Source organism: Phodopus roborovskii, unplaced genomic scaffold (genome assembly GCF_943737965.1).
Source record: "Phodopus roborovskii unplaced genomic scaffold, PHOROB, whole genome shotgun sequence".
Classification (NCBI taxonomy): Eukaryota; Metazoa; Chordata; class Mammalia; order Rodentia; family Cricetidae; genus Phodopus; species Phodopus roborovskii.
In genome coordinates this window covers 6,197,843-6,224,780 of record NW_026126515.1, presented here as the reverse complement: position 1 = coordinate 6,224,780, position 26,938 = coordinate 6,197,843, and the positions used below count along the sequence as shown (strand labels likewise).

General features: G+C 49.8%; 1 protein-coding gene across 3 annotated transcripts in view; it reads left to right on the top strand.

The window, feature by feature from the left end:
• The window catches only part of Ltbp2 (latent transforming growth factor beta binding protein 2), an 88,224-nt gene extending 67,245 nt beyond the window's left edge, over positions 1-20,979 (top strand). The window contains exons 16-36 of one of the 3 annotated variants that reach the window (XM_051196335.1): positions 1,271-1,399; positions 2,048-2,176; positions 6,304-6,423; positions 9,232-9,351; positions 10,267-10,389; positions 10,603-10,728; positions 11,246-11,371; positions 12,507-12,629; positions 12,722-12,847; positions 13,274-13,396; positions 13,999-14,130; positions 14,527-14,652; positions 15,140-15,283; positions 16,049-16,237; positions 16,641-16,724; positions 17,496-17,624; positions 17,868-18,005; positions 18,085-18,252; positions 18,487-18,765; positions 19,246-19,395; positions 19,717-20,979. In XM_051196335.1, the coding sequence (XP_051052292.1) occupies positions 1,271-1,399; positions 2,048-2,176; positions 6,304-6,423; positions 9,232-9,351; positions 10,267-10,389; positions 10,603-10,728; positions 11,246-11,371; positions 12,507-12,629; positions 12,722-12,847; positions 13,274-13,396; positions 13,999-14,130; positions 14,527-14,652; positions 15,140-15,283; positions 16,049-16,237; positions 16,641-16,724; positions 17,496-17,624; positions 17,868-18,005; positions 18,085-18,252; positions 18,487-18,765; positions 19,246-19,395; positions 19,717-19,862 (2,930 nt within the window). In that variant the 3' untranslated portion in view covers positions 19,863-20,979. The remainder of the gene's footprint in view (positions 1-1,270; positions 1,400-2,047; positions 2,177-6,303; positions 6,424-9,231; positions 9,352-10,266; positions 10,390-10,602; positions 10,729-11,245; positions 11,372-12,506; positions 12,630-12,721; positions 12,848-13,273; positions 13,397-13,998; positions 14,131-14,526; positions 14,653-15,139; positions 15,284-16,048; positions 16,238-16,640; positions 16,725-17,495; positions 17,625-17,867; positions 18,006-18,084; positions 18,253-18,486; positions 18,766-19,245; positions 19,396-19,716) is intronic. The other 2 variants (XM_051196336.1, XM_051196337.1) reach the window with 2 other exon arrangements.
• Positions 20,980-26,938: the final 5,959 nt, after the last annotated feature.

The window sequence follows — 26,938 nt, the reverse complement described above, 5'->3', positions numbered from 1 at the left end:
ACATTGTAGTATTGTCACCACTGTTCTCTGTGCACGTGTGTGCCCTCTTGCCTGCCCTCTCTAGGAGCTAGCTGTGCTCTTAGCTAGAGGGTCACCTTGAGTAGGAGTCGAGGGGACCGGAGTTCTGGATTTCCTCCAGTGAAAGGGAATGCCTGCCTGCAGCCTGGTGCAGAGAAAGTCGCGGGTGGGAGGGGGCTTGGCTTTCCCCAGAGTTCTCAGCTGACCTCTCCCGGGATTCAGAGGAAGTCTCCTGGGAGTGCAGGGAGCATCCCCTTCCAAGTGGGCAGGAAGGGCTGAGTGCCTGGGGCTCCACTGGGGAGTTCTGAGACTGACAACTGAAACAGCCCTGAGGAAGGGCTGTGCTACAGTGGAGCCACACTGAGCCCAGCAGTGGCCCTCAACCATGCAGGTGACAGAGCCACTACCAGCAGCGGCCTCAGCCTTGTGCCTGATTCCAGCTGCTGCCCAGCTGTCTTCCAGCCTCACATTCTGGGTGGACATTTGAAATCTGGCTGGGGACTACCAGTACAAACTTGGAACCAGGCTAGAAAGATGATGACCTTGCACTACAGGCCACTCTAGGCTTTCAGTTCAGTGCACATTAGCAATGCCGTGAAACCCCTCTGTGTCCCAACTTGGGCCACTTCTGATCTACTTGGGTGAGGCTTCTGGGTTCTCTTAGAGTGGCGGGGCAGGGAAGGGAGACCTAGGTATGTGAGATATAGGACAAGACAATAGGGTGGACACAGATTAAAGCAGTGTTCCCTTACTGGTTTATTGGTTCATTCATTCATCCATTCATCCATTCATTCACTCATCATAAGTGTCAGGTACTTCTCTAATATTAGAGATACAAGAAAAATAAGCTAGTTTCTTCCATCTATGTAACCTATTCACCAGATCTGTCTGTCAGTCTATACGAAGATGGGTAAGAGCTTCTGGGGTGGGTAGCACTTGTTCTTTGGGTAAGAACTGTGCCCACATTTAGGATAAGGGTGAGAGTAAGAGGTCATTTGTAGGGAATATGGGCTACTAGGAGCCATCAGGTCTCTGTCAGAAGAATGAACTCAAGTGGCTCGGAGACTGGGCACAGGTCCCAGGAGTCTTGTGAAGCCATGTAATACATGGGTATGACAGGGCATACTAAAGGTAGGTAGACTTCCAGTGGTCTTCTGAGGCCCCCGGACCTGCCCCCGCTCTCTCCCAACCCTGCTCTAGTGCCTTCATGCACTTCACTCAGCCATCATCTCTACTTGCTCCATCTCTGCAGGCTTTGATCCATGTTTTGCTGGGGCCTCCAACATCTGTGGCCCTGGGACCTGTGTGAACCTTCCGGATGGATATAGATGTATCTGCAACTCTGGCTACCGGCTCCATTCCAGCCAGGACTACTGCACTGGTATCTATAGGGTGTCCTGTGTCAGCTGAGTGGTGGGGACAAATAGGAACAGGGTGTGGGAGCTGAGCCAAGAGGCCAGACTGCATAAGATCCAAGTAAGGTGCTATGGTTGAAGAGCTTAGAAGAACATAGCTAACTAGACCTTAATTAAGACTATGATGAGGCTGTGAGGGCCACTAGCCTCTAGGAGAAAGGATCCCTAGCCAGAACTAGTACTCCCTCACCCCCCAATGTGGCCATGTTTCCACCTGCAGAGCAGTCAAGCCTCCCTAGGGCTGTCCCTTGGGGACATGTGTGAAGCCAAGATAAGTCATCACGTGTGCCATTCCCCCTCTTTAGTATTCTTGTATAAAGGATAAACACTCACTGTGGGCTTGAGGGAGAAAGGAAATGATTGTGAGGCCACTGAAGGAAGGGGACAACGGGCAGGGAGGAGGCACTGATCATCACCCAATGACTCCTCGTGCCTAGGTGGTCCCAGCAGGTTGGCCTGTGACTTGGGCCTTGGAGACTTCCATCTCTGCCTCTGCTCCCCCGCCCCATCCATGCCATACAGCACCATCCTCTAGTGTGGGCAGTTTTCTGGCAGATACCCAGAGAAAGGCACACTGACCCCCATGACCTCCCTTCCTGCTTCCTTCTGGTCAGATGACAACGAGTGTCTGAGGAACCCTTGTGCTGGAAGAGGGCGCTGTGTCAACAGTGTGGGCTCCTACTCCTGCCTCTGCTATCCCGGCTACTCACTAGCCACGCTGGGAGACACACAGGAGTGCCAAGGTAAGCCAGACCGGGCTTAGGTCTGGGATGGGCACAGGAAAACACCCCTCGGCTAAGCCCTACAATGGGAGTAGAAGAGGAAGCAGGGTGCAGAGTATTACCACTGTGCTACCACTGGGGAGTACCAGAGATGGGAAAGGAGACCGCACTCTAGCCTTGATCTGGAAGGGAGCTGAGCTTTTGTGCTCACAAGGAGGAAGAGGAATCCAGAAAATGGCAACGTTTGCAAGGGCCTCAAGGAATTATGTGGTTGGAGCCAAGAGGAGGCCAGAGACTTGGCTGATGATGGGGACCAAAGCCAGGACTCAAGTGACAAGGAAGCTTTCCTTTTGGGGAATGAGGGTGACTCATGAGGATAGGAGCTTGGAGTCTCCACAGAGCAGAGGACATTTGGGAGAAGTGTTCTGGTCCCCAGCAGTGGGGATACCTGCAGGCTTTGACCTTCTCCGTGAAGGCCTGGCCACAGTTAGGCAACTCTTGGTAAGCAGGCTTCCTGCATGTCTTAGTTGGGGTTATTGTTGCTGTGATGAATCCCCATGACCAAAAGCAACTTCTTTAGTTTACATATCCTGAGTCACAGTGCATTGAGGGAAACCAAGGCAGAAACACAAACAGGGCAGGGGCCCGGAGTCAGGAGCTAATGCAGAGCCAGGGAGGTTTTCTTGCTGGCCTTCTCAGCCTGCTTTCTAATAGAACCCAGGACCACCAGCCCAGGGTGGCCCCATCCACAATGGGCTGTGCCCTCCTACATCAATCACTAACTAAGAAAATGCCTTACAGGCTTGCCGACAGCCGGATCTTACGGAGGGATTTTTCTAAACTCCCTCCTCTCTGATGACTCTAGCTTATGTCAAGTTGACATAAAACCAGAGCACACTGTGCGAGCCCTTTTACAACACAGAACACTCCTGTACAGTTTAATGAAAAAGTTCACGAAGAAATAAGGACGTATCTTCCTCACAGTGCCTGGAGACCCAGAAGCAGTTGGGAAATTTCCACTTTGAGAATGGCACTACCTGTCCTGGGGGCTCACATTTCTGGCACAAGTCAGACGCTTGGCCGTGATCACAGGTCCCCCGGCGGCGTGGCCGTGGAGTAATGAGTCCTTCCATTGGCAAAGTCTCCTCAATGTCTGATTCCAAGGATCTGGCCTTCAGAATCCAAAGCCATCCAAGTCCTCTCACTTCATTATGTGAGGGAGGAGGTAGAGAAGCCCCACTTAATAGGAGTGTGAGGGAACTGGGACTCAGTAGTACTCCAGACAATCAAATGCATGAGCAAGAATAATGATACTAGTGAGTTAGATGAGCAAGCAACTGGCTATAGCAGAGAGTTTGGGAAGGTTTCTGTGAGGGGGCATTTGAACTGCAATAGAATAATCACAGCTCCCGTGTCATGAGCACTTACCATGCCCAGAGCTACCCTAAGCTCTTTACTATATAAAGCCCAACATTCCCACCCTTGCAGTCCTTACCCCCACTTCATGCTTTAGCAAAGCTAAAGCTTTGAAAGGTGAGTTGAACCATCCAGGGACGTTACACTTAGTAACAGCGGCGTTGGACAGAGATTCAGAGTCACGCCATTCCCAAACTGTGTTTTGCTTCCCGCAATCCACTCCTTTACATGTAGGGTGCCAGGACCCTGAGTAGCAGCAGCAGCAGGAATAAACGGAGCTGGTAGTCCAGGGAAAGGCGACCATTTCTGCATCGGCTAGCCCGGGGGCAGGCCTGGTGTGCCCTGGGAATTATGATGATGTCAGGGTGACTAGGGTGTGAGCTTGTTAACAGAATTGACGGCAGGTGAAGCCAATCTGTGAACTGACCCCAGTGCCAAGCTTGGCCATTGTCCTGTGGGCAGTGGCTGCCAGGAGGGTCTGTTAAGGGTAGATGTTGGGAGGGAGGTGACGCATATGGCAGTGTTCAGAGCAAGATGGCAGAGCCAGAGTAAAGGCAGGGGCAGGGGCTTTCAGGCTTCATGCAACCTGGGTGGGTGCTGTGGCGAGAGTCCCTGCTCTCCAGGTGCAGTCTGGGAGCTAGCCATGGGCAAATTATGGCTGGTACAGGGATTGGTGTTGCCAGGACTGGTCCAGAAAAGCGGCTCTGTCCTGTGCCACCCTGGTGTCTGGGTGTCTGTGCCAGCCCCAACAGCTGTAGGAACGGGAGGAACCTGAGGTCAGCCGAAGTGCTTCAACTGCTGGGGCTTGGCAATTTAGCATCCACTTGCTACATTTTGCCAGTCTCACGGAAGCAGTGTTCCCTTATTTTAATCAAGCACTGATCCGTGTGTACAAATTAATCATTCTAAACCATCACATGTTTAAAGTTAACTTAGAAATAAATGTAAAGTATTTAAATATTAAGGATTTATTTAATAGTTTGCATATAACTTGCTTTTGAATAAGTGTATATCTATCTCTTTGCACTCTGGCCTTTGGGTTTCCTCATCTGTGAGTTGCTTACCCCGTTTTCCAAGTGTGGTTGTTGCTTGCTCTTTGGGTATACCCTGTGTATTCTGTTACATCTCACTTATTTTACATGTGTGAGGGTGTCGATGTACAGGTCACAGGACAACTTTGTGGAGTTGGCTCTCTCCTCCATCTTTATGTGGGTTCTGGGAATCAGACCCAGGTTGCCAGGCTTGGGTGGCAAACTTGCCCACTCAGCCATTGCTGGCCCCTCCCCTTTTTTGCGTTATTTTTGGTACCTAGTGGTTTTGTTATGTCACAAACATATTTGTATGCTTTATTTACCTTTTCCAAGATGCTTTCTCCATCTTTGCATGGCTATTAGGAGCCCACTTCCCACTTCTCCATTTCCATCTTTCTCTACAAACCAGCTTTCCCAGAACCATCTGTTTATTAGGCAGTGGCTCTGCTTCACCCATTTTTTTCCCATCAGGTCTCCACTTCTTGCTCTGCCTTGGAGATCTTTCCCTTTTCTTCTGCATTGGCCATAGAGCTCTCGAGAGTTCAGACAGCTGTTTCTGAATTCCCTGAATTCCCAGGAAGGTTCTTGGGTCTGCCCTATGTTGATGGCCAGAATCTCCGTGCAGGCTGAGGGGGCTGTGTTTGGCAGCTCTGCTGGAGGCTTCACCTGGAGTGGTAGGAAGGAAGGCTGCAGAGGAGGGAGGTTCTAGGGGTAGGTTTATGCCCGATGCTAGCAAACATTGCTCTGTGTTTGCTGCCAGCCACGGACTTCCCGGGCTCTTCACCTCTCATTCAGTCGCTATAAGGACTTTGTGAAGTATGGGAGCCAGTGCTAGAGAGGGGAAAGAAGAAGTTTAGATGGGTTTGGTGGTGGAGCCGGGGAGTGGTCATAGGACAGAGCTGGTACACCGAGCCACTGTGTGAAATGGGAATAGGAATCTGCTGGTCATCAGGAAGGGAAAGACACTCCCAGCAGAGGCATGTGTGTGAACCGAGATTTGGAGGCTAGACTCATGCAAATCTGCCATAGCTAAGATTATACCAGAGAGCGTGGGCAATGAGCAAATACAGCAGGACCGGGGCCAGGTTTGTGAGCCAAACAGCAAGTAGGACTGGAGGTAGCAAGGAGCCAAGGTAATGAATCAGGAGGATAGCCTGCCCAAGCCTGGGCTTTGGAGCCAGTCAGGTTTTTTCATCAGGGTTCCACTTTTTCCTGCCTATGAGTCCCTTCCCTTTCCTCTCTGTTGGCAGTAGCGCTTCCAGAGGAGTGTGTCAGTGTACTTTGGATAATGATGTAAACCATGCTTTGCAGACCCTTGGCTGCCTGCAGTTTTCTCTGTCCTTCTAAGAAGTTCCATCCACCCTTAATGAGCATCCTAGTGCTAGACCCTGTGTCTACTGCGCTAACGCTGGACAGGCAGACTTTGTTGGCCTCCTCAGATCATACGATTTGGCCTGACACCTGACCTCAAGCCCAGGCCTCACATCAGGGGGAGAAAGCTGCGAGTGCTCCTATGGGCCCTAGAAGTAGCTATCCCTGGGAGAAAAGACCTCAAGGGGCCACAGCAGTTCGTCCAAGCAATCCTACTGCGGCAAACATGCCTTCCTTACCTAGCAGCCTTGCTCGTGGCCTCTGGGAAGGATGCCTCAGGACACCCCTCCAGGGCTGGCTTTGATTCAGGACCACCCTGTGTGTTTGCAGATATAGATGAGTGTGAGCAGCCCGGGGTGTGCAGTGGCGGGCGATGCAGCAACACGGAGGGCTCATACCACTGTGAATGTGATCGGGGCTACATCATGGTCAGGAAAGGAGACTGCCAAGGTAAGGAACGAGAACAATGGGTCAGCCTGCCGCCCCACACACTACCCCCCACCCGCTCCCCTTTCTAGCTGGTCTCCACTGGCAGGGGCATGTCTATGAATCCCTGAGCCCTCCTGTCTTTTGGGTGATATGTTGGTATCCTGTAAACACCCTGTAGCAGGGAAATACATATCCATGTGACACCACAGGAATGCACATCTTTGCACACCTCGGCCCCATCAGGAGATCCATGCATAGGGGAAAATAGCTATAGGTGTACAACAAAGTGTCTTCACCCCCAGTGCATCGCTTCCTCTCAGGGCTCCCCTCTTAGTGCTCCTCCACCTAAAGCTCAGGCCTAGGCATGATCCAAGCTGGAGCCCACCCCCTTGTCCGTATTAGATCAATAGAAACAAGACAGCCTGGCATTTCCAAGAGGATGCAGAGTGAATACAGCGCTTGATAGGTACTTTCTATGCACCAGCTGGCCGTGCTAAGCGCTTGGTAAGAGAGCCTCATTAGGCATCACAGCACTGTGCATTTAACATCAGGACTTATGAAAAAGGAAAGGAAATGCCAGAACATCGAAAAGATCAGGTTTATGCCAGCTGTCTGCATTAAAGGGTGCAGGCTCATGAGCAGACAGGTCTGGGTTGTATTAATGTTCCATGTTTGGAAATGGGGATTGCCACACTCATCTCAGAGCACTGAGCAGCTAACAGACACACGATTGCACAGTACCACCTCAAGCAGACTGTAAGGGCATCTCTCTATCGTGTCCCGACTCCCCCACATCCGTGTCTTACTCTGGATGGCTCTGTCCCATCAGGAGGAAAGGTTTCTAGACAGACACCTCATCTGGGAGGTCAGGCTGAGTTCTTGGCCCTGGGCAGACACTCTGGGGCTGTTGAAAGAATGATGTAGTTTGTACACTTCTCCTGGTTTCCATCAGTAACCACAGACCCTGCCCATAACCCAGGGAGCCCAGTCAATTTCCTCTCCCTTTCTTCTGTCGCCAACGAAGAAACTACTCTCGCCATGGAAACCTGACATCTCTGGTGAGAGACTGTGAGGTCTGGACAGTGGCCCATGCAACAGTCTCAATGACATTTCCAGCATACCCAGGAGTCTGGGTTCCCAGGCACAGACAACAGATTCTCCTCTACATAACCAGGGCCTTGTCTGTCCCCAACTCTCACCCAAGGTCCCCTGATCTTCTGGCTCCCACTTGGTACTCTCACCAGGGACACAGGTGGGTACCCTCACAGTTCCCCATTCAGAGACTGGTCCCTGGAGAGATGCCCAGGCTCTGGATGGCAGACTCACAAATTAGTCCTGTATGACCATTCCTTGGATCCCTTTAGCCGTCTCTTAAGCAGCCTTATACTAAGAGGATAACGTGTATTATTTTAGGCACATTGTTTCATCTTTTGGTCAGTGAGCATTTGTTGAGTGCCAGCTGTGAGTTAGCCATGGGCTAAGAAATACAGCACTAAATAGTTCCCAAAACAAACCAGAATATTGGAATCTATTGAGGCATACAATAACCCTGGGTGAAAAGTCGAACTCTAGACTAGTCAGAAGAATCTCTACCCAGTGATAGGCTCCACTTTAGCTACCATGAGCTCTGTGGAATAGTTTCAGGTTGTCTGCTAATGGCATCCACTCCATCCAGAATTTTCCTCTGTCTCATTTGATCAGCTTGTGTAATGGCTCAGTTCTATTCACTCTCTTTCAGGGGAGGCTTCCCTGGCTTAGGTGGACACTAAGGGCTGTTCTGGTCTTCTGGTCTCTTTTCCTCCTCAACAGACTTCACATGTATTAATGTGCTCTAAGAAGAAAGCTGGGAATTGCATAGCAGCTTGTTTAGGTTCTGCTTCACTAACAACCAACCCCAAAATCAGTTAAGGAGGACATAGTCAATCTCCTGTCTCATCAGTGTCTTGTGTCTATAAGAATCAGTTGAGAACTCTGACCCAGGCTTACTTACTCTGGTACTAGACTAAAAGAATAGCCAATGTCTGGAATATGCTCAGTCCCCACGAAAGAAAGAAAGAAAGAAAGGATGAAAGGAAGGAAGGGAGGGAGGGAGGGAGGGAGGAAGGAAGGAAGGGAGGGAGGGAGGGAGGAAGGAAGGGAGGGAGGGAGGGAGGGAGGGAGGGAGGGAGGGAGGGAGGAAGGGAGGAAGGAAGGAGACACTCAAGGGTTGCATGCAATGGAATGCTTTGGCTCACAAGTTACCTCCATCATATCCACTCATAGTCATTGGTCATCACTAATCTTTTGGTGCCACCCAAACGCAAGGGACCAGGAAGCAAAAACATGCCATGACCCAAAACTGACAGAGTAGGCTATTTTTTGAAGATTAGTGAGTCCCACATGTCCTAAACGCCTAGCATCCAGTGCTACATGCAGCTTCCACAGTTGTACCTGACACATTGCAGGACAGGCTCAGGGTCCTTTCCTCTTGGCAAATGCAATCTTCCTACCTTGCCTGATGTCAGCAAGGGTGATATGAAGGATCGCCCCAAACAATCCAGTCTGAACCATGCAGCTCTCTGACTTCCTACAGCTAACGGTGCCCACAGCCTTCTGCAGCCACCTGGGAAATCTTTCTGTGTTTTAAGTCCTTTCATTTAGCTTTGATCTAGGGTTGTGAATGGGAGGTGGGGTTGGGAACACAGGGCAACTCATTTTTTCCAAGTGTTCATCTACATAGAAGTTGACATCCATTGCCCCAAACAGGGCAGGGCGAATGATTTGCAGACACAAAATATCCATGGGTTGTGGTTCTCAGAGATGACCAAGGGAGGGACTGTTGTTTTACAGATATCGATGAATGCCGTCACCCGGGTACCTGCCCTGATGGGAGATGCGTCAACTCCCCTGGCTCCTACACTTGTCTGCCCTGTGAGGAGGGCTACATAGGCCAGAGTGGAAGCTGTGTGGGTAAGGGCTGATTGCCAAGGCACTGAGAGGGTTATTTAGCCTTGGGATGGCTGGTTGAGCCCACACACAAGGATGGGAAGAGGTAGGAAGATAGAAGTGCCCCATCATCCGGCTGGGTTCTCAGACGATGCTGAGCATGGCGTGGGTGTGCTTTGGTGATGGGACTCTGCCCTCTGAATCAGCGAGGGTGGGGCCCTATGCTGCTGCTTAGCCACATCCGTTCTGAAGCTATGTCCCAAAGTTCCAGAAGCTTCTGTGGTTGGCTTCTGTGGACGGGGACGAGAAGCTGAACAGTGAAAAGAGCCAGCCACCAGGCCCTCTGCTTTCCTACACAAAAGTGCTACATAAGGAGCATGACACGCTGAACAGCAGTGGCTCTTCTTGTTCCCAAAACAACTCCGTGCCAGTGGGAAGAGGGGTGCTCTTTCTCCTCGGCCCCCGCAGGGAAAAGGGCCCAAGGTTCTGGTGCCAGGAGGGGCGCGTTTTGAATAGATGCTTTGAGACTTGTGAGAGGGCAGAGGGTTCCCAGGCCCTCAAGACAGCCACAGCCACCCAGGCGTGGCCTGGCCTCTCTCCACACTGCCCACCCATGTACTGAAACTGTTTGTTGCTTGTGGAGCATGGAAAACGAAGCCACCTGGAACACTAGAAACAAGACCCTTGACTCATTCCATTGTGAGTCTGACCCTCTCTAGTCTCTTACTTCAGGGGGCTGAGAAGCACTCAGGAGGGCATGACGCCGCTTCACCTAGATGAAATAACGGAGCACGGCTTTGCAGCTCTCCAAGGCTGGCCTACATCCCCTCTGAAGGCTGGTTCCACGGACTCATGATTGAGATGACCGAGGCTTGCTAGAGTGGGGATTAGTGCAAGGCAGAGAGAGGCCGGTGCCCCCATCTCGGACTTTATCCACAGATGTGAATGAATGCCTGGCCCCTGGGACCTGTGCCCACGGAACTTGCATCAATGTGGAAGGCTCCTTTAGATGCTCTTGTGATCCAGGCTACGAGGTCACCCGGGACAAGAAGGGATGCCGAGGTACAGAGATATAGCACCATTCTTACACAGGCAAATCAAGCCTGTAACATCTTCCCCTCTGCACGCCAACCCCTGAAGCCACCCTTGCATTAGCCCACCAGGCTCAAGGCCTATCCTACCCTTGCCAAAACCTGTGCTTTCGAGCCTCCCTGCCCACCTATGAGTCTCTGGATGTCTGCTCTGCAGAATCCCACACAGAACTCAATGTTTCAGATGTGGATGAGTGTGTCAGCCGAGCCTCATGCTCCACGGGCCTCTGCCTCAACTCAGAGGGCTCCTTCACCTGCGAAGCCTGTCAGAGCGGGTACTGGGTGAACGAAGATGGTACTGCCTGTGAAGGTAACACAAGACAGTGACAGAAGGGACAGAATGTAGGCCTTCCTCTTATATTTGTCCTCCAGCCTTGGCTGATCCTGGGGGTCTCCAGGTTAGGTTAGAGGGAACTTGGCTCCAAGAGCTTCTGTTGTCTTAAGTTCCAAATCCAGAGATTAGACAAATGACCACAGAGACAAAAGGGAAGCTAAAGCTACATATAATGGTGCATGTCTATAACCCTAGCACTTGGGGGTATAAACAGGGGGATCAGGAGTTCAAGGCCATTGTTAGTTACGTAGTGAGTTTAAGGCCAGCCTGAGCTATATGACACCCTGTCTCAAAAGCTGCGGGTAGGGCAACCCATGACGGTTTCTAGGAAGGAAGTGGAGGGGTGGATTATAGAGTATGGCCAGGGTTTGCCCTTGTCTAGAGGCCCAGAGTGTTCTTAAAACTCAGACATGGATAAGAGGTGTTGTGAGGGAAGGCTTCTGTGGTGGGACTGCCCGCCTGGCTCCGTGGCCACAGCTGTCTATCTGCCTAGACCTGGATGAATGTGCCTTCCCCGGAGTCTGCCCCTCAGGAGTCTGCAGCAACACTGTGGGCTCCTTCTCCTGCAAGGACTGCGAGAGGGGTTACCGGCCCAGTCCCCAGGGGAACACCTGTGAGGGTAAGAGAGCCCTGGCCTGGAGGACAGCACAGATGGGACACAGTAGACTAACCTAGCATTTACAAGAAGAAACAAGAGACCCCCTTAAACCTAGGAGTGCAGGCTGGCGACACCTATTCCTACCCCCTCCCTGCAAGGAGTCAGGAAAGTGGCTAGATACCCAAATGTCACCACCATGAAGGCACTACTGCACAGGGTACAGGACCCCAGCGGCACTGAGAAACAAGAGACCTACACTCTGGAGACTCAGTTATGACAAGATTATCGAGCAGTGGTCCTCAAATGACCCTTTCGCAAAGGTTGCCTAAGAGCATCAGAAAACACAGGTGACAATTCATAACACATTACAATTCGTAACAGTAGCAAAATCACAGGTATGAAGTAGCAATGAATATAATTTTATGGTTGGGGGTCACCCCAACATGAGGAACTGTGTTGAAGTGTCCCCGCATTAGGAAGGTTGAGAACCACTGCTCTGGAATGCCCATTGTGCTTTGTACTAGTGTTAATAACGTCTATAATCCTAACACTTGGGAATCATTGTTGGGCTGATAAAAACTTCAAGGCCAACTGGGCTACAGAGGGAGAGGAAAGGGTGGAGTGGGGGGCAATGGGTGGAGGGCAGGCCAGGTGTGATGATCCAGGCTTACAATCCTAGCACTTAGGAGCAGAAACAAGAGCATCAGGAGGTCAAGGTCATCTTTGGCTATCTACCAAGTTAGAGGCAAGGCCAGTGTTAACTCCATGCGATCCTATCTCAAAACAAACTCACAGACAAGCAAAAGAGAGTTTCCGTTTCCTTCTCAAGTTCCCTGTATCTGTTTCCTTGGTTTTTGGCTCCCCCAATTGCTTCTCAGCCAAGACAGGTGATGGACGCTTTGGTTTCCCTAGGCCAGGTATGAAGGAGCCCAGCCAGAGCTGGAGCACATGGAAAGACCTGTTATCATCCTTCTCCCCGTGGCTCTGCCATAAAACGTGGGAGAAGAGAAACAGACATGGCAGGTCCAGTCCCCTCGTCGCAGGTCCTGTCTTCTCAGACTGCTCAGGCAGGCAATAGGACCTCTAGAGATATTTCCCTTGACACTGTCCTTGGAAGCTGCCATCAGCTGCCTCCTCCCCTGTCTGGGCCCTACAGATGTGGATGAGTGTGCAGGCCCCCAGAACAGCTGCCTAGGAGGGGAGTGCAAGAACACAGAAGGTTCCTACCAGTGCCTCTGCCCCCGGGGCTTCCAGCTGGCCAATGGCACCATGTGTGAGGGTGAGTGCCCCAGGTCTTCCCATCAGGGACTGGGGACAGTGCATATCTGGAGGGCACTCTAGAGACACTGGCTTCTCATCTTGTCCCTGCAGACATGGACGAGTGTGCCGGGGAGGAACACTGTGCTCCCCACGGTGAATGCCTCAACAGCCAGGGGTCCTTCTTCTGCCTCTGCGCACCTGGCTTTGCCAGTGCTGACGGGGGCACCAGATGCCAGGGTAAGACGTCAGTGTGGGGGTGTCTGAGGTCCACCAGCCCGGGTGTTAGAGGCTGGGTCTAGAGTCCATCTGAATACCTTTGCTCAATAGTTTGCTCACAGCCTACCCAGGGAGGACAAAATGGGAAGGCTGGAGAGATGTGAAAGTTTTGTAAGGAAGGGCCCAGAGTCTGCGCAGGATGGGGCGGGGGGGGCTCTCTGTGACAGACATGCATGCTCTCCAGAGTCTCCGAGTCACCCTTCTGCTGATAGAGCTCCAGCCCTAAAGCGCCCTACAGCATGGCCTGGACTGTCCCTTGATCTTCCTACCCTGAGCTTCTCCTTGGCTCTCCTATCGGCTTCTTGTGGTCCAAAGAAAGCAGCTCGGGGCTCTAACAAGCTCTGAAGAGACCCATGCTGCATCTGCTGACTGGTGTCTCTCCCCTAGATATTGATGAGTGTGCAGCCACAGACCCATGTCTGGGAGGGCACTGTGTCAACACAGAGGGCTCCTTCAACTGTCTGTGTGAGGCTGGCTTCCAGCCCTCCCCAGATAGCGGAGAGTGTGTGGGTAAGGACTCTGGGGGCTGGATGGGACCCTGCCTCACTTCTGCCCACCTCTGTCCCTCTGTGGTCCCTGGAACCAGGAACGTAGCTTACCGAGAAACACAGCATTTCCCACAAAATCTGAAATATAATGCATTTATTGAGATTCTGATGGCCCAAGGACTGTCTGAGGCTAGCATAATAAGGACAATCATAACCTTTGTGCCAGCAGAGGAAACAAGGTGGTTTAAAAGCCAAATCCGTTCAGCAGATATGAAACACCTGCTATGTTCAACGTCTTTTCATAGGACAGACGCTTACAATCTTGAAATAGAATAAGGGAGATAAGGCAGAGAGCTCCCTGCGTCCCACTATGGTGAAAACAGTAGAGCGCTCAGAGCTCCCCAAATGGTGTAGCGTTCTCTTCCTAAATGCTCAGCCCTGCTGGGTCAGGGGAAACTACCCCGACTTAATAATCTCCCGGGGCTGAGATGGGCATGATTAGAAACAGACCAAAGACTTCAGAAGTTATGAACTGTAGGATATGAGTTGTGGGATATGTCAGCAAGGTGGGGCCAGACAGTGACCTAGCCACACATCTGTCCCCTCTCGTGGCTCTGGGGACAGATATTGACGAGTGTGGGGATGAGGAAGACCCAGTGTGCGGAGCCTGGAGATGTGAGAACAGCCCTGGTTCCTACCGCTGCGTCCTGGGCTGCCAGCCTGGCTTCTACATGGCCCCAACTGGAGACTGCATTGGTGAGTAGGGACGGGATGGGGAGGTAGAGGAGGGAGGGCTGAGGAAGGCTGAGGATGCCTGGTTTTCCCTGCATTCAGCTAGAAACTATTTCTCCCGAGGATACGGTTTGAGCAGCTGTTTGAATTTTGTATATTTTCCATACAGCAAAGCTTACACAAAAATTGAAGACAAATGTTATGGTTACAGCTTTCTTGTGCTGGTTCCAAGGATTGTTTTGGGTTTTGTTTTGTTTTTCAAATCTTGGTGTTAATAGACCAGACAAATAAGTACTCCCAGCAAACAGAGAGAGAGAGAGAGAGAGAGAGAGAGAGAGAGAGAGAGAGAGGGAGAGAGAAAGAGAGAGAGAGAGAGAGAGAGCATGCATACCCTGTCCCCTAATCGCTATCATTCCACAGACATAGATGAATGTGCCAATGACACCGTGTGTGGCAGCCATGGCTTCTGTGACAATACGGAGGGCTCCTTCCGCTGCCTGTGTGACCAGGGCTTCGAGACCTCACCCTCAGGCTGGGAATGTGTTGGTGAGAAGCCTGCGGGCTACCCAAGGTCTGGGCTAGAAAAGGCCCTTGGGCCCTTCTTGTCTCTACCCAGTTTTGTCTTTGTGGAAAGGAAGTACTAGGGCCCTCTCCCAAAACATTCATGTTTACATGGCTCCATGACAGGACTCCGAAGGGTGGACAAGGTCAAGGGAGGGAGAACTCCCCTCTGGCTAGCGTTGCTGCTGGGCTGGTAGGAGAAAGGCTGACCCTGTCACATTAAGAGCAAGCACTAGAAAGAAGAGACCTCCTGCCCCATTCACTTCCCTGAAGAACTCGGGGCCTCGAGAGATGCCCAGAGGAGGGAACGCTCTTCGTTCACTGCTAGAACCATTTTCAGCAACTCTTCCCCTCTTTTCCCTCCATGCCCTCCTCCCACCTGTCCCCCTCCCTGCTAATTCGTAGCCACCTGCCCTTGGGTGCATTAGCTGCCCCTTTCTGTACACCCCCTGTCTGTCTTTGTGCCTGGCAGACGTGAACGAGTGTGAGCTCATGCTCGCAGTGTGCGGGGCTGCACTCTGTGAGAACGTGGAAGGCTCCTTCCTGTGCCTGTGCGCCAGTGACCTTGAGGAATATGACGCACAGGGTGGACACTGCCGTCCTCGGGTAGCCGGAGGTGAGAGCCGCGACACTCAGGCCCCTCCCTTCCTGCCATTTTCCATGAGGACTCTGGCTTACAGAAGTCGTCCACTGATGTAGCTCCTGCCACTTAGTAGAGTTCGTTGGGCCAGTGTTGGGGGTATGACTAGGAATGGATTGTGGAGGGGACAGGAGTCTGAGTGCTACACATGCCAGTGCCTGCCAGACAACGTTCCCCCTGTAGGTCTAGGAAGGACCTAGGGAAATTCGGGGTGCTAGGGCACTTACAGTAGCCCTTAGGGACCTCAGATTGAGTTTAGCAGAGACCCCCGAATCCACCTAATCCTTGGATGAAGGAGGCCTTGAAGCTGAGCTAAGGTGAACCCTATCCTCCCCATTGCCATTCTACCTGAGGCTGGACCAGCACTCAGCTCGCCTCAATGACTTGGAAAAAAAGCAAGGGGAACTTTGTAAGGGAATATGGGGGGAGAAGGGTTTGGGGTCCCTGAGAAGCAGAAGGGATCAGAAGGATGCTCATATGCTATGCCAGGATGGATATTGCCTATGGGGGTTGTGGGCAAATAGTACACAAGAAACATCAGGGGCTTGGGCATCAGAGCCCCATTCACCCCATAATATCTTCTAAACTGTAACTTCTTAGGTGCAGTTTCTTTGTAGTAGGGGAATGATAACAGTACACCATAAGGTTCTATACAGACATTGTATTTCAAAGATCAGCTTGATGGCAGGGATGCCTCAGAGGGTCATGAACAGACAGTAATAAAGAGCTTCTGTCACACAGCTCGGAGAATTCCAGAGGTCCCAACTGGGGACTCGGCTCCAGGCCTCACCCGCATGGAATGCTACTCTGAGCATGATGGCCCTCCTTGCTCTAGCATCCTGGGCCAGAACTCCACACAGGCTGAGTGCTGTTGTACCCAGGGTGCCAGATGGGGGAAAGCCTGTGACCCTTGCCCATCTCAGGACTCAGGTAAGACCGCAAGGGCTACAAACATTTGTAGGCTCAGTTTGCAGCTTGACACTTATGTTATGGCATGTGTCTGTAACCCTGGCACTCCAGAGGCTGAAGCAAAAAGATCATGAGTTTGAGGCAAGTCTGAGCTACATAGCAAACACAGGCCAGCCTCTATTATGTAATTAGACCCTTAAAAAAATGGGGGTGAGCTGGGTGGTGGAGGTGCATACCTTTAATCACAGCACTTGGGAAGCAGAGGCAGGTGGATCTATGTGAGTTCGAGGCCAGCCTGGTTTACAGAGAGTTCCAGGATAGGCTCCAAAGCTACACAGAGAAACCCTGTCTCAAAAAAAAAAAAAAAAATGGGGATGGAAAGACATACCATTCCCTCTCTGAACTTGGGATACCGTCTACACAGCTGAATTCAGTGAACTGTGCCCCAGTGGTCAAGGCTACATCCCCGTGGAAGGAGCCTGGACATTTGGACAAACCATGTACACAGGTGATCATCCTCAGTACCCTCCTCCTCAGACTCCACCTGCCCAAGTAAACCCTAGCCTAATCTTCTATGAGGTCCCAGAAAGTCTACACCTAGCCTTGGCTTTCAAGTAGTTTTGTCTTTTGGGATCTGGAGATTTTCTGTCCCTGATAATTTTAACTGGAAAGTTTTAGCCAAGATCCTCCTAGAGTGTTCACATGACCCTGAGCTCAGTTTCCCTGAACCCTCAAATCTAGAGGGTGCACTATGATGTTTAACTTCACCTCCACCATACTGGACTCAGGGACAGATGCCACAAAGTGAGGACAGTAGTTATCTCTCTGGTTCCACCCACCAAAGCAGAAACTTTGGTGAGCTCATTCTCTTATTGGAGAGATCTAGGTACTGGGTGGGCCCCTTGTTGCCTTATTTCCCTGCAAAGGAAATAAATGAAAACAGAAGTGTGTGTGTGTGTGTGTGTGTGTGTGTGTGTGTGTGTGTGGTGTTGCTGGGAATAAAACCAATGGCTTCATGCATGCAAGGCAGACTCTGTACCACCGAACACCCCAGCCCAAGTAGCTTTTCATGAGTGCTAACTATGTACCAAGAACTAGTTAAAGTGCTTTGTAATACTCATTACAAGAGGTTAAACAGTATTGTAGAGGAGAAACTGAGTCAAGAAGAACCTAAGCAACTTGCCCAACCCACTCCGACAGCCGAGTATAGAACACCCATCTAGAAGCTTCCCTTCCTGCTGTGTCTTCCCTCCCCCTGCTTCACTCTGCTCTCCATCAGATGCCGATGAGTGTGTACTGTTCGGGCCTGCTCTCTGCCAGAATGGCCGATGCCTCAACACAGTGCCTGGCTACATTTGCCTGTGCAACCCTGGCTACCACTACGATGCCCCCAGCGGGAAGTGCCAGGGTGAGGACTTACATAGGCCTGCTATCCCCTGGTCCCACTCTTGCTGGGAGCCCCCCTTCCTGGGAAAGATGCCCACTACAGCAGGCGGGTCTGAGGTGAGGGGAGCTCTGTGTTGCCAGATACTGTATCTAGAGAGAGCCCTTCCAGTATGGGCATCTCCATGGGCCTCCCCAGGCAAATCCTTCCATGAGCACTGTCTGTCAAAGCACTCTGACCCTGTTCTACCCTTTCCTGACACTACAGATCACAACGAATGCCAGGACATGGCCTGTGAGAATGGTGAGTGCGTGAACACAGAAGGCTCCTTCCAGTGTCTCTGCAGTACCCCGCTCATCCTGGACTTTAGTGGGCAGCGCTGTGTGAACAGTACCAGCAGCACAGGTGAGTAGATGGGGGCGTGGCCAACAGGGGCAGCGACCCAGCCTGGGACTCACATTTGTCTGGGCTCTGTGCCACCCAGAGGACTTCCCTGACCATGACATCCACATGGACATCTGCTGGAAGAAATTCACCAATGACATGTGCAGCCAACCCTTGCGTGGGCACCACACTACCTATACAGAATGCTGCTGCCAAGATGGCGAGGCCTGGAGCCAGCAGTGTGCTCTCTGTCCCCCCAGGAGCTCCGGTAAGAGGGCACCTGCAGCAGGTCTGGGCGTGGCTCTGGCAGGGGGGTACAATGAGAGCAAGCTGAGCAGTGTCTTCGCCCTCCATCCCAGCTGTTCAGCACAAAGAGAGGTGCAAGCATGGTCAGGGACCCCCACGTGTTCTCTTCTTGGATAACGAGTCCGATGAACCGGCTCACCAAGCTTTAGCTAGCTGGGGAGAAAGTCCAGCTCCCTTTCTCCTTCCTTCCCAACAGAAGTCTATGCTCAGCTGTGCAATGTGGCTCGGATTGAGGCAGAGAGGGAAGCAGGGGTCCACTTCCGGCCCGGCTATGAGTATGTCCCTGGCCCAGACGATCTGCCATACAATCTCTATGGCCCAGATGGGGCCCCTTTCTATAACTACCTGGGCCCCGAGGATGCAATTCCTGAGCCTCCCTTCAACATGGCCAGCCATCTGGGAGATAACACACCAGTCCTTGAGCCTCCTTTGCAGCCGTCTGAACTTCAGCCCCACTATGTGGCCAGCCATTCAGGTATGTGCAGGAAAACTATCCTCTTCATCCTCTCTGCCTGCCTGCCAATTATACTGCTGGAGGGGTGAAGACAGGGAAGGGGAAAGACACTGGCCATGGTTGCTCAAGACCTAACTCCAAAGGCTTTAGTCCAACGCTACCTTATGTGGCTATCATTCTAAACCTACCAATACAGGGGCTGGAGAGATGGCTCAGTGGCTAAGGGAACTGGCTACTTTTCCAGAGTCATGATCAGGTTCAACTCCCTGCAAGCACATGGTGGCTCACAAATCATCTGTAATGCGATCTGGTGCCCTCTTTGGCATTCTGGCAAACATGCAGACATAACACTATACATAATAAATAAATCTAAAAAAAAAAATCACCAGCACAATCCTACCCTTGGCATTCAACAGTGACAACCTTTGTACTGGAGGGTGTCAGTCCTGGCGAGACACTGGGTCCCACAGGCCTCAGCATTGTTTTCTCTGACCATCTCAGAACCGCTGGCTGCCTTCGAAGGGCTTCAGGCTGCGGAATGTGGCATCCTGAATGGCTGTGAGAATGGCCGCTGTGTGCGTGTGCGGGAGGGCTACACTTGTGACTGTTTTGAAGGCTTCCAGCTGGATGCAGCCCACATGGCCTGTGTGGGTAAGTTTGGAGCTGTGAGCATGATCCCTACCATAGGCCTGAGCTTAGGAAAGCTGCTGCCCCCTAGTGGGCATGTGTCAAGCTAGGGATGGTGGAACCTCCAAAGGAGGGTTTGATGCTACCCGGGAAAGGCCTTCATTGGATGGTCCCCAACAGAAGAGAAGCAGGGACAAGAAGGCATGGTTTTGGGCATGCTAAGAGGTCACTGCTTTTTGGGTTTGTCCCTAAATCGTGTGGCTTGGGGAGGTGAGGCAGCCTTTGGGTGTCATATCCAGGGTAGGGACAGAGAGCCCCCTACAGCTTTCTTTTTTGCTTCCATAGATGTGAATGAGTGTGAAGACTTGAACGGACCTGCAGCACTCTGTGCACATGGTCACTGTGAGAACACAGAGGGCTCCTATCGCTGCCACTGCTCCCCAGGTTACGTGGCAGAGCCAGGCCCCCCACACTGTGCGGCCAAGGAGTAGAAGCGCGGGGGTCACTGTGAGCAGCTATCTGGAAATGGCTTCAGCCATAGGCTGGGAACTCACGATTGCTTCCCTGGCTGGGAAGACATGGTGGCTGGGAAGACAACGTGATGACATCAGGCCAGGGCTCTGTAGCCAGGTTCTGCCAGCCTTGCCCGCTTGGTTTTTCTTTCTCCCAGCTTAGCTCTGGTTGTGACCTTCTGTCACTGCCTCTATGCCATTGCTTGGCTCCGACACCACAAATATGTTAATGCTTCAGTCCCTGGCCATGAGACACAGCTTACCAACCTGTCTGTCCTTGGGGCCTCACTGTAGGACAGCCATCAGAAGAGTCCTCATCCATGCCACTTAGGCTGCGCAAAAATGCAGGCACCCCTCATCAGCTGTGATCCACACATCATCCTGATGAGTCCAAATTGGGACAGCAGCCACACCTGCCCTGGGGAGGCCCTTCACAATCTGAGCAAGACAGGGTTTGGAAAAGTTGGGGGGTGGCCCCAACACCACCTCTTTAAACGAGAAACACCCAGACAATCTGGTGTGAGCACATCTCCACCCTGTAGACAGTCTGTGGCCCCAGGAAGGGACCAGTTTCCCTCATCTCAGAGGATGAAAACTAATACTAACGTTCTGAGTGTAAGAAACAAACAAAGAGGAATAATGAACTTGAGGAAGCAGCAAGACAGCGATACAAAAACCATTGTGGAGCTGATATGAACAGAGAAGCCAAGATTTATACAAATCTAAAAACATTGAGTAGCTTTGGGCAAACGAGTACTCGAAGCCACCCTACAGCCACTATGTGCCAGCAGTGGGGGTTGCCACAAGATACAGTGCCCGTCCATCTCTAAAGACCTTCATTAGATACATATGTTCCTTTCAGGAACCGAATCTTTTGTGAAACCCAAATTGACTGGCTAACAATACAAAGGTCTCTCTTTCAGTTGGTCTTGACCGAGAAAGCCAGGTTTTCAGTGTTGTTTATCTCCTCTACTCAGAAGCCTTGTCCTTGTTCCCTTCAGAAAAAATGAATGTCTGGAATCCCTCTAAGAGATGCAATTCCTCACCAGCTAGCTGGGAATTCGGGAGCATGGTGGAATAAAGAAATGCTCACCCGGACTCTACTGTGCTTGTGTTTATTTCCTATTAGACCAACTTTATCCCATTGGTTAAGTCTAAAGATTAGATTAGAAATGAACCTGAATATGCTCTGTGCCCAGTCCCACCAGCCCCCGGTGACTAGACTCCAGTGTGGGAGGTTCGATACTATCCTAAGACATGGCAGACTGGCTGTGTTTCCCTGACTGGCGGTAATGTAACAAGGCTGCATGTGGCAGAAGACATGGAGATGACTGCTGCTTCTTAAATCTAATCTGCCCTGTCCCACCTGCTGCTCTGATTGTCAGCCGCCATGTAACTTACTGAATGCCTGCTATATCTGAGCACCGTAACGAGTGTTGTGCTTAAATTTCATCTACTCATACAACAATCTCATTTGCTCCTTCATTCTTATTTACAGGCAAGGAAACTGAGACACAGGAAGCCTGAATAATTTCCCTTAGGCCACTGTCCCAGTTGAAGTATCCTCAGCAGACTAAAACCAATGGTTCCTAAACCAATGAAAATAATCTTTTGTTCCTAACAGAGATGCCACTTTTAGTGCGGTGAGAGTTGTGGATTTAGCTCAGGTGATAGAATGCTCATCTGGGGTGCATAAGATAATGGTGTTCTCTTCCTAACAGAATTGGGGAGGGGGGAAAATAGTGAAGATGCTTCCTAAAGATTGACTGAGATCAAAGTTTGCTCCGATGCTGATGGCAAGCCTCTAGTGGGAGAGACACTCCTGACCACTGGTGGGAGTGTATGCTGTACATCTGCAGGGAACATCATGGCCGTGTCATCCACAGTTATAACACACATCAAGCTAATGCTGTGGCCCAGAAACTCCACTTCCAGGACTTTAGCCCTCAGGTATATTCTCACCAAATATGACATCACTAACTGAGAAGTTATTTATTAAAGCTCTGTGTGTAATAGCAGAGGATTAGGAATGACCGCTGTGGAATGCTCCAAAAAGATGGCCGTCTAAACACCCTGTCAACAAAGATTGGAGGAGAGGCTGCAGAACAGTATAGAAGACATGCTGCCATTTGTCTCAGCAGGAATGGACTACTAGTAACCTCATCCCCACCACTCCGCCTTACACCCATCCTTCGGCCCAAGCATGTCCCGTTGGCACTGTGCACTTGTGTTCCTGTTTAGCCTTTGCACATGCTGCATGCAATACACATATTGCCTTTTATTAAAAACAGAAACAACATGCTGTGCATGCTGTTCTGCACAGTGCCCCGTTCTTTCTTTTCTTGTTTTTGTTTCTGAGATAGAATTTTACTAAGAAGGCCAGGCTAGCCTAGAACTAATGATCTCCTGCTTCTTTGTGCTGGAACTACAGGTGTGAATCACCACATCCAGCTACATTTTTAAATTCTACACTTGCTCATAAAGAATTATCTCACATTGCCTAGTGTTGTACTATATACCTAGAATATCTCCATTCGAAGGCTGAGGCAAGAGAACTGTGAGAATTAGGACAATCTGAGCTATAAAACAAGACAAAATAAAAAATAATGGTCTCATTCTATTCTATGGGATGGGTAAACTACAACTTGCTCAAACAGTGCCTCATTGGCAGACAATTCCATTGCCTTCCTTTGCTTGTGATGCTGTAATGAGTACTCCTGTATATATGTTATCTCATGTTACATCTATAGCTACGGGATTAAACTCTTGAAAACAATATGGTTTATAAGGAGAGTAACAGGGTAGGTAAATAAAATACTAAGTTTTTTTTTCACTGTATTGCCCCCCTTTAAATTTGTAGATGCATTACCTACTCAAGAAGAATAAAATATTTTTTAAATACAGCTACTAGCTAACCATTGCTTCAATGTCCTTTCCTTGTACGTATTTATCTATTGTTTATAATTAAACCAATCATTTTGAAATCTCGTTAGTAAATTTCCACTAAGCACCTCTGCAGTGTCTTCATCGGGGAAGAACTCCGAGACAGCAGCTGCAGACTGCAATCCCAGAGGGCAAGAAGAGCAAGGGAGATGTCTGCTTTCAGCAAATACACCAACGGTAGCGCCTCACTGGGCCACATTAGGCCCTCCGAAGGCCAGGTCTGTAACATCAGCTCACAGACACGGGGAGGGCTAGCCTATTCTTCTACCTGGTTGCACCTGCCAAGTGTCAGCCATCCTCTGAGGCATTGTAACAAAAGACCAAAGATTAAAGCAAACATCACCCAAACACCTCCTTCAGCAGTCCCTTTTTCCCCTGCCCCCACATCAAAATAAGCAACTTCGTGGAAACATACCATTACCAAATGAAATCGTACTTGGCATCATCTAACATGGCTCTCCAATCTCGTTTCTTGGTGAACAGATACTTAAGGTAAGGAATTAAGCCTTCATCCTGTCTTCCCAGCACAGCTGGCTTGGAGCGACATTTGCTTTCCTCACATACTACCCTTTCAGCTAGTTGGACGTGCTTTCTTAGTCTTGACATGAACCCCAGAAAAGCCACAATGTGCAGAGCTCTCCTGCATCACATCCCTGCACAGGGCCTTCTGATCAAGCATGCTCAGTGAAGTACATGGTCACATCTTCAAAAGTCACTGATTTCCAAGGCTCAGCTGTTGGGAGTCAGCTGCAGCCATCAGATCTTTTATTCCTGTCATACATGAAAGCAAAGGCAAAGATGTCAGTACAAGGGTCCTAAATGACAAATGGAAGATGGCGCCACACAGCAACTGTCCCCAAACAAACTCTAAAGCATTAGCAGTCCTTACTAATCTCTTGCTTCTGAACAGATTTCCTCCTAATCTCTCTCTCTCTCTCTCTCTCTCTCTCCCTCTCTCTCTCTCTCTCTTGTTTTTGTTTTGTTTTGTTGGAAACAGGGTTTCTCTGTGTAGCTTTGGAGCCTATCCTGACACTCGCTCTGTAGACCAGGCTGGCCTTGAACTCACAAAGATCTGCCTGCCTCTGCCTCCTGAGTGCTGGGATTAAAGTCGTGTGCCACCACTTCCGGGCCTCTCCTAATCTCTTAAAAATCATTCAGCAGTCCCATCATACAGATAGGCAAATACAGTTCATACACATATGTCACTATCATCATATAGATGAAAAGTATAATTGCACAATAAGATGGCTAGAAGGTCCCCTCTTCAAAATATCAACCTAAAGTAGGCTCATAGATCCTTTGTCTTGTTTATTGCATTAGTGATTTTAACTAAAGAAACTATGTCCTTGATAGTTTTATGTCTACTTAACACACACTAAAGTCATCTGAGAGGAGGGAACCTCAGTTAAGAAAATGCCTCCACAAGATGGGCCGTGGGCAAGCCTATAGGGTATTTTCTTAATTGGTGTTTGATGGAGGAGGGCGCCACCTATTGTGGGTGGTGCCATCCCTGGGCTGGTGGTCCTGGGTCCTGGGTTCCTATAAGAAGCCATGGGGAGCAAGCCAGTGAGAGGCCCCTCCATGGCCTCTGCATCAGCTCTCGTCTCCAGGTTACTGCCCAGTCTGATTTCCTTTGATGATGAACAGTGATCTAGAAGTATTAGCCAAATAAACTTTTTCCTCCCAAATTGCTTTTTGGTCATGGTGTTTTGTCGCAGGAATAGAAACCCTAAGTTATAATGTCTAATCTACATGAACCCCTGTACTCAATAACCCCTCTCCGAGAGAGGGGGGTGCTTACAGACTTGCATAGAAGCCAATTCTGCAACAACTAAGGCCTTGACAAATCCTCTTTAAAATAATGGGAAGAGTCTGGAAATGCATGCCCATAATTCTCAGCACCCAGGAGGATGTGGTAGGAAGATTAAGGATTTGAGGCCAGTGTAAATGGACACGGTGGTGTAACAAGACACATTCCTGCTCTTCCAGGGAACTGGAGTTTGGTTTCCAGCACCCATGTTGGGTAGCTCTACAAATGTCTCTAGCTCCAGCTCCACGAGATCCAACATCCTCTCCTGGCCTTCAAAGGACCCTCACATACATGCACATACCTGACATACACTGACACAGATACAGATCCATACACACAAATAATAAAATTCTGAAAAAAAAAAAAAGTAGTGGTAAATTGAGTATGATGGTCCACAGCAGTATTCCAACCTACTTCTAAAAGGGTTGCAAAACCAAGACTTGCTGGTGCTATAGAATAAGTTCAGTGCCAGCCTAGGTGACCACTCAAGACCCTGTCTCAAGAAATGAAAGTAAAAAATGGGCCCAGGGGTGGAGGGTGAATGAAAAATCTTTCCACTGATATAAATTAGCAGTGAGTAAAACTTGGAAAATGTCTGTCTGCCAGCTTTTATGGCTGTCAGGAAGCGGGCGTTTGGTCAGAAAGGGCTTGTACAAAACTCTAATGCTATTAGTGCAAGCAAATAGCCCAGTGTCCCTACTACTATCATCCCTTCACGCCATGGGCATAAATCACTCAAAAGACTTCTTGACACTTTAGCTGCCTCATGAAGTGTCCCCACCTCCAGGATTAAGTCCTCTGAAAGACATTCTTCCATAAATAAGATCCTCACATAAAAACAAAGTGCTGGTCTTGTTTTTCCCCAACTTGCCTTTTTTTTAAACACAGAATTCAATTCTCCCATTACCAGAAGGCAACATGGCTTCTGCATTCTAAGGGACCTAGTTTCTGCCTGCTTGGCCACTGCAACTTAATGATTAATGGAGAATATATATTTAGCAACATATATTCTGCTTGTACTTGGGATTTTAAAACCACTACATCAATAACCCATAAAAATATTCTGAAGGGCTGGAGAGATGGCTCAGTGGTTAAGAACACTAGCTGGTCTTCCAGAAGTCCTGAGTTCAATTTCCAGCAACCACATGATGTCTTACAACCATCTGTAATGAGGTCTGGTGCCCTCTTCTGGCCTGCAGGGATACATGCAGACAGAACATTGCATATATGATAAATAAATAGATCTTTAGAAAAATATTCTGGAAGAGTAGGCTCTTAGGGGCTGGAGATGGCTCAGTAGTTAAGAGAACTGCTTGTTGCTCTTCCAGAGAATAGGGATTTGATTCCCAAAGCCCCCATGGTGGCTCACAACTGTTTGTAACTTCCAACTCAGGGCATGATACCCCCTCTTCCGGCCTCCCCTGGCACTACACACACAGTACACAGATATTATACAAACACCCATATACATAACTTTAAAAAATATTTATTTGGTTTTTTGAGACAGGGTTTCTGTGTAGTCCTGGCTGTCCTGGAACTCACTCCGTAGATCAGGCTAGCCTCATACCCACAGGGATCCCTTATCTCAGCCTCCTGAGTGCTGGGATTAAAGGTGTACATCACCACTGCCCAGAAACTGTAGTAGGTTGTGAATCTCTTTTAATATGCAAGGCTGTTAGTAGTCTGGACTGAAAGATGTACGAGGCTCAGCTATTGTCATTGACTCTCAGTCTTAGTAATATGTATACTCAAGTGCTTCAGGCTGCCTCCTAAGCAGTTAAGAACTCTGCTCACTTCCCAGAGTTCCCTCTGCCTTCTATGCCTGTGGTAGGCTTACTTCTTCTGAGACTACCTGATAGGAGATGTTATTCTGTATATGTTTCTCATACTGATTAATGAATAAAGCACTGTTGGCCAATAGGAAAGGAAGATAGGAGGAACTAGAAGACAAGGAGGAAAGAGGAAGTAGTAAGGAGGAGTCAGGATGGAGAGCCTGGAGAGAACAGAACTGCCATTCCTCTGTTCTCGGTAAGACCACGTGGAAATACATAGAAATGGGTTAATAATTAAGACAGAGCTAGCCGATAAGAAACTAGCACCTGGCCAATAGCATTGTATGAAATAGAGTGTGTGTTATTTGGGGCTGGCGCGCCGGCGGGACAAGACCAGGCGGTGGGCTGAAAAAACTTACTCGTTACAACTACCCCACATTGAAAATGTAGGTTTCTGACTCCAAACTCCAATTCCACTTCCTTTGGCAAATTCTCTTACTAGATGCCCTTAATTCCTATCTAGTACATGA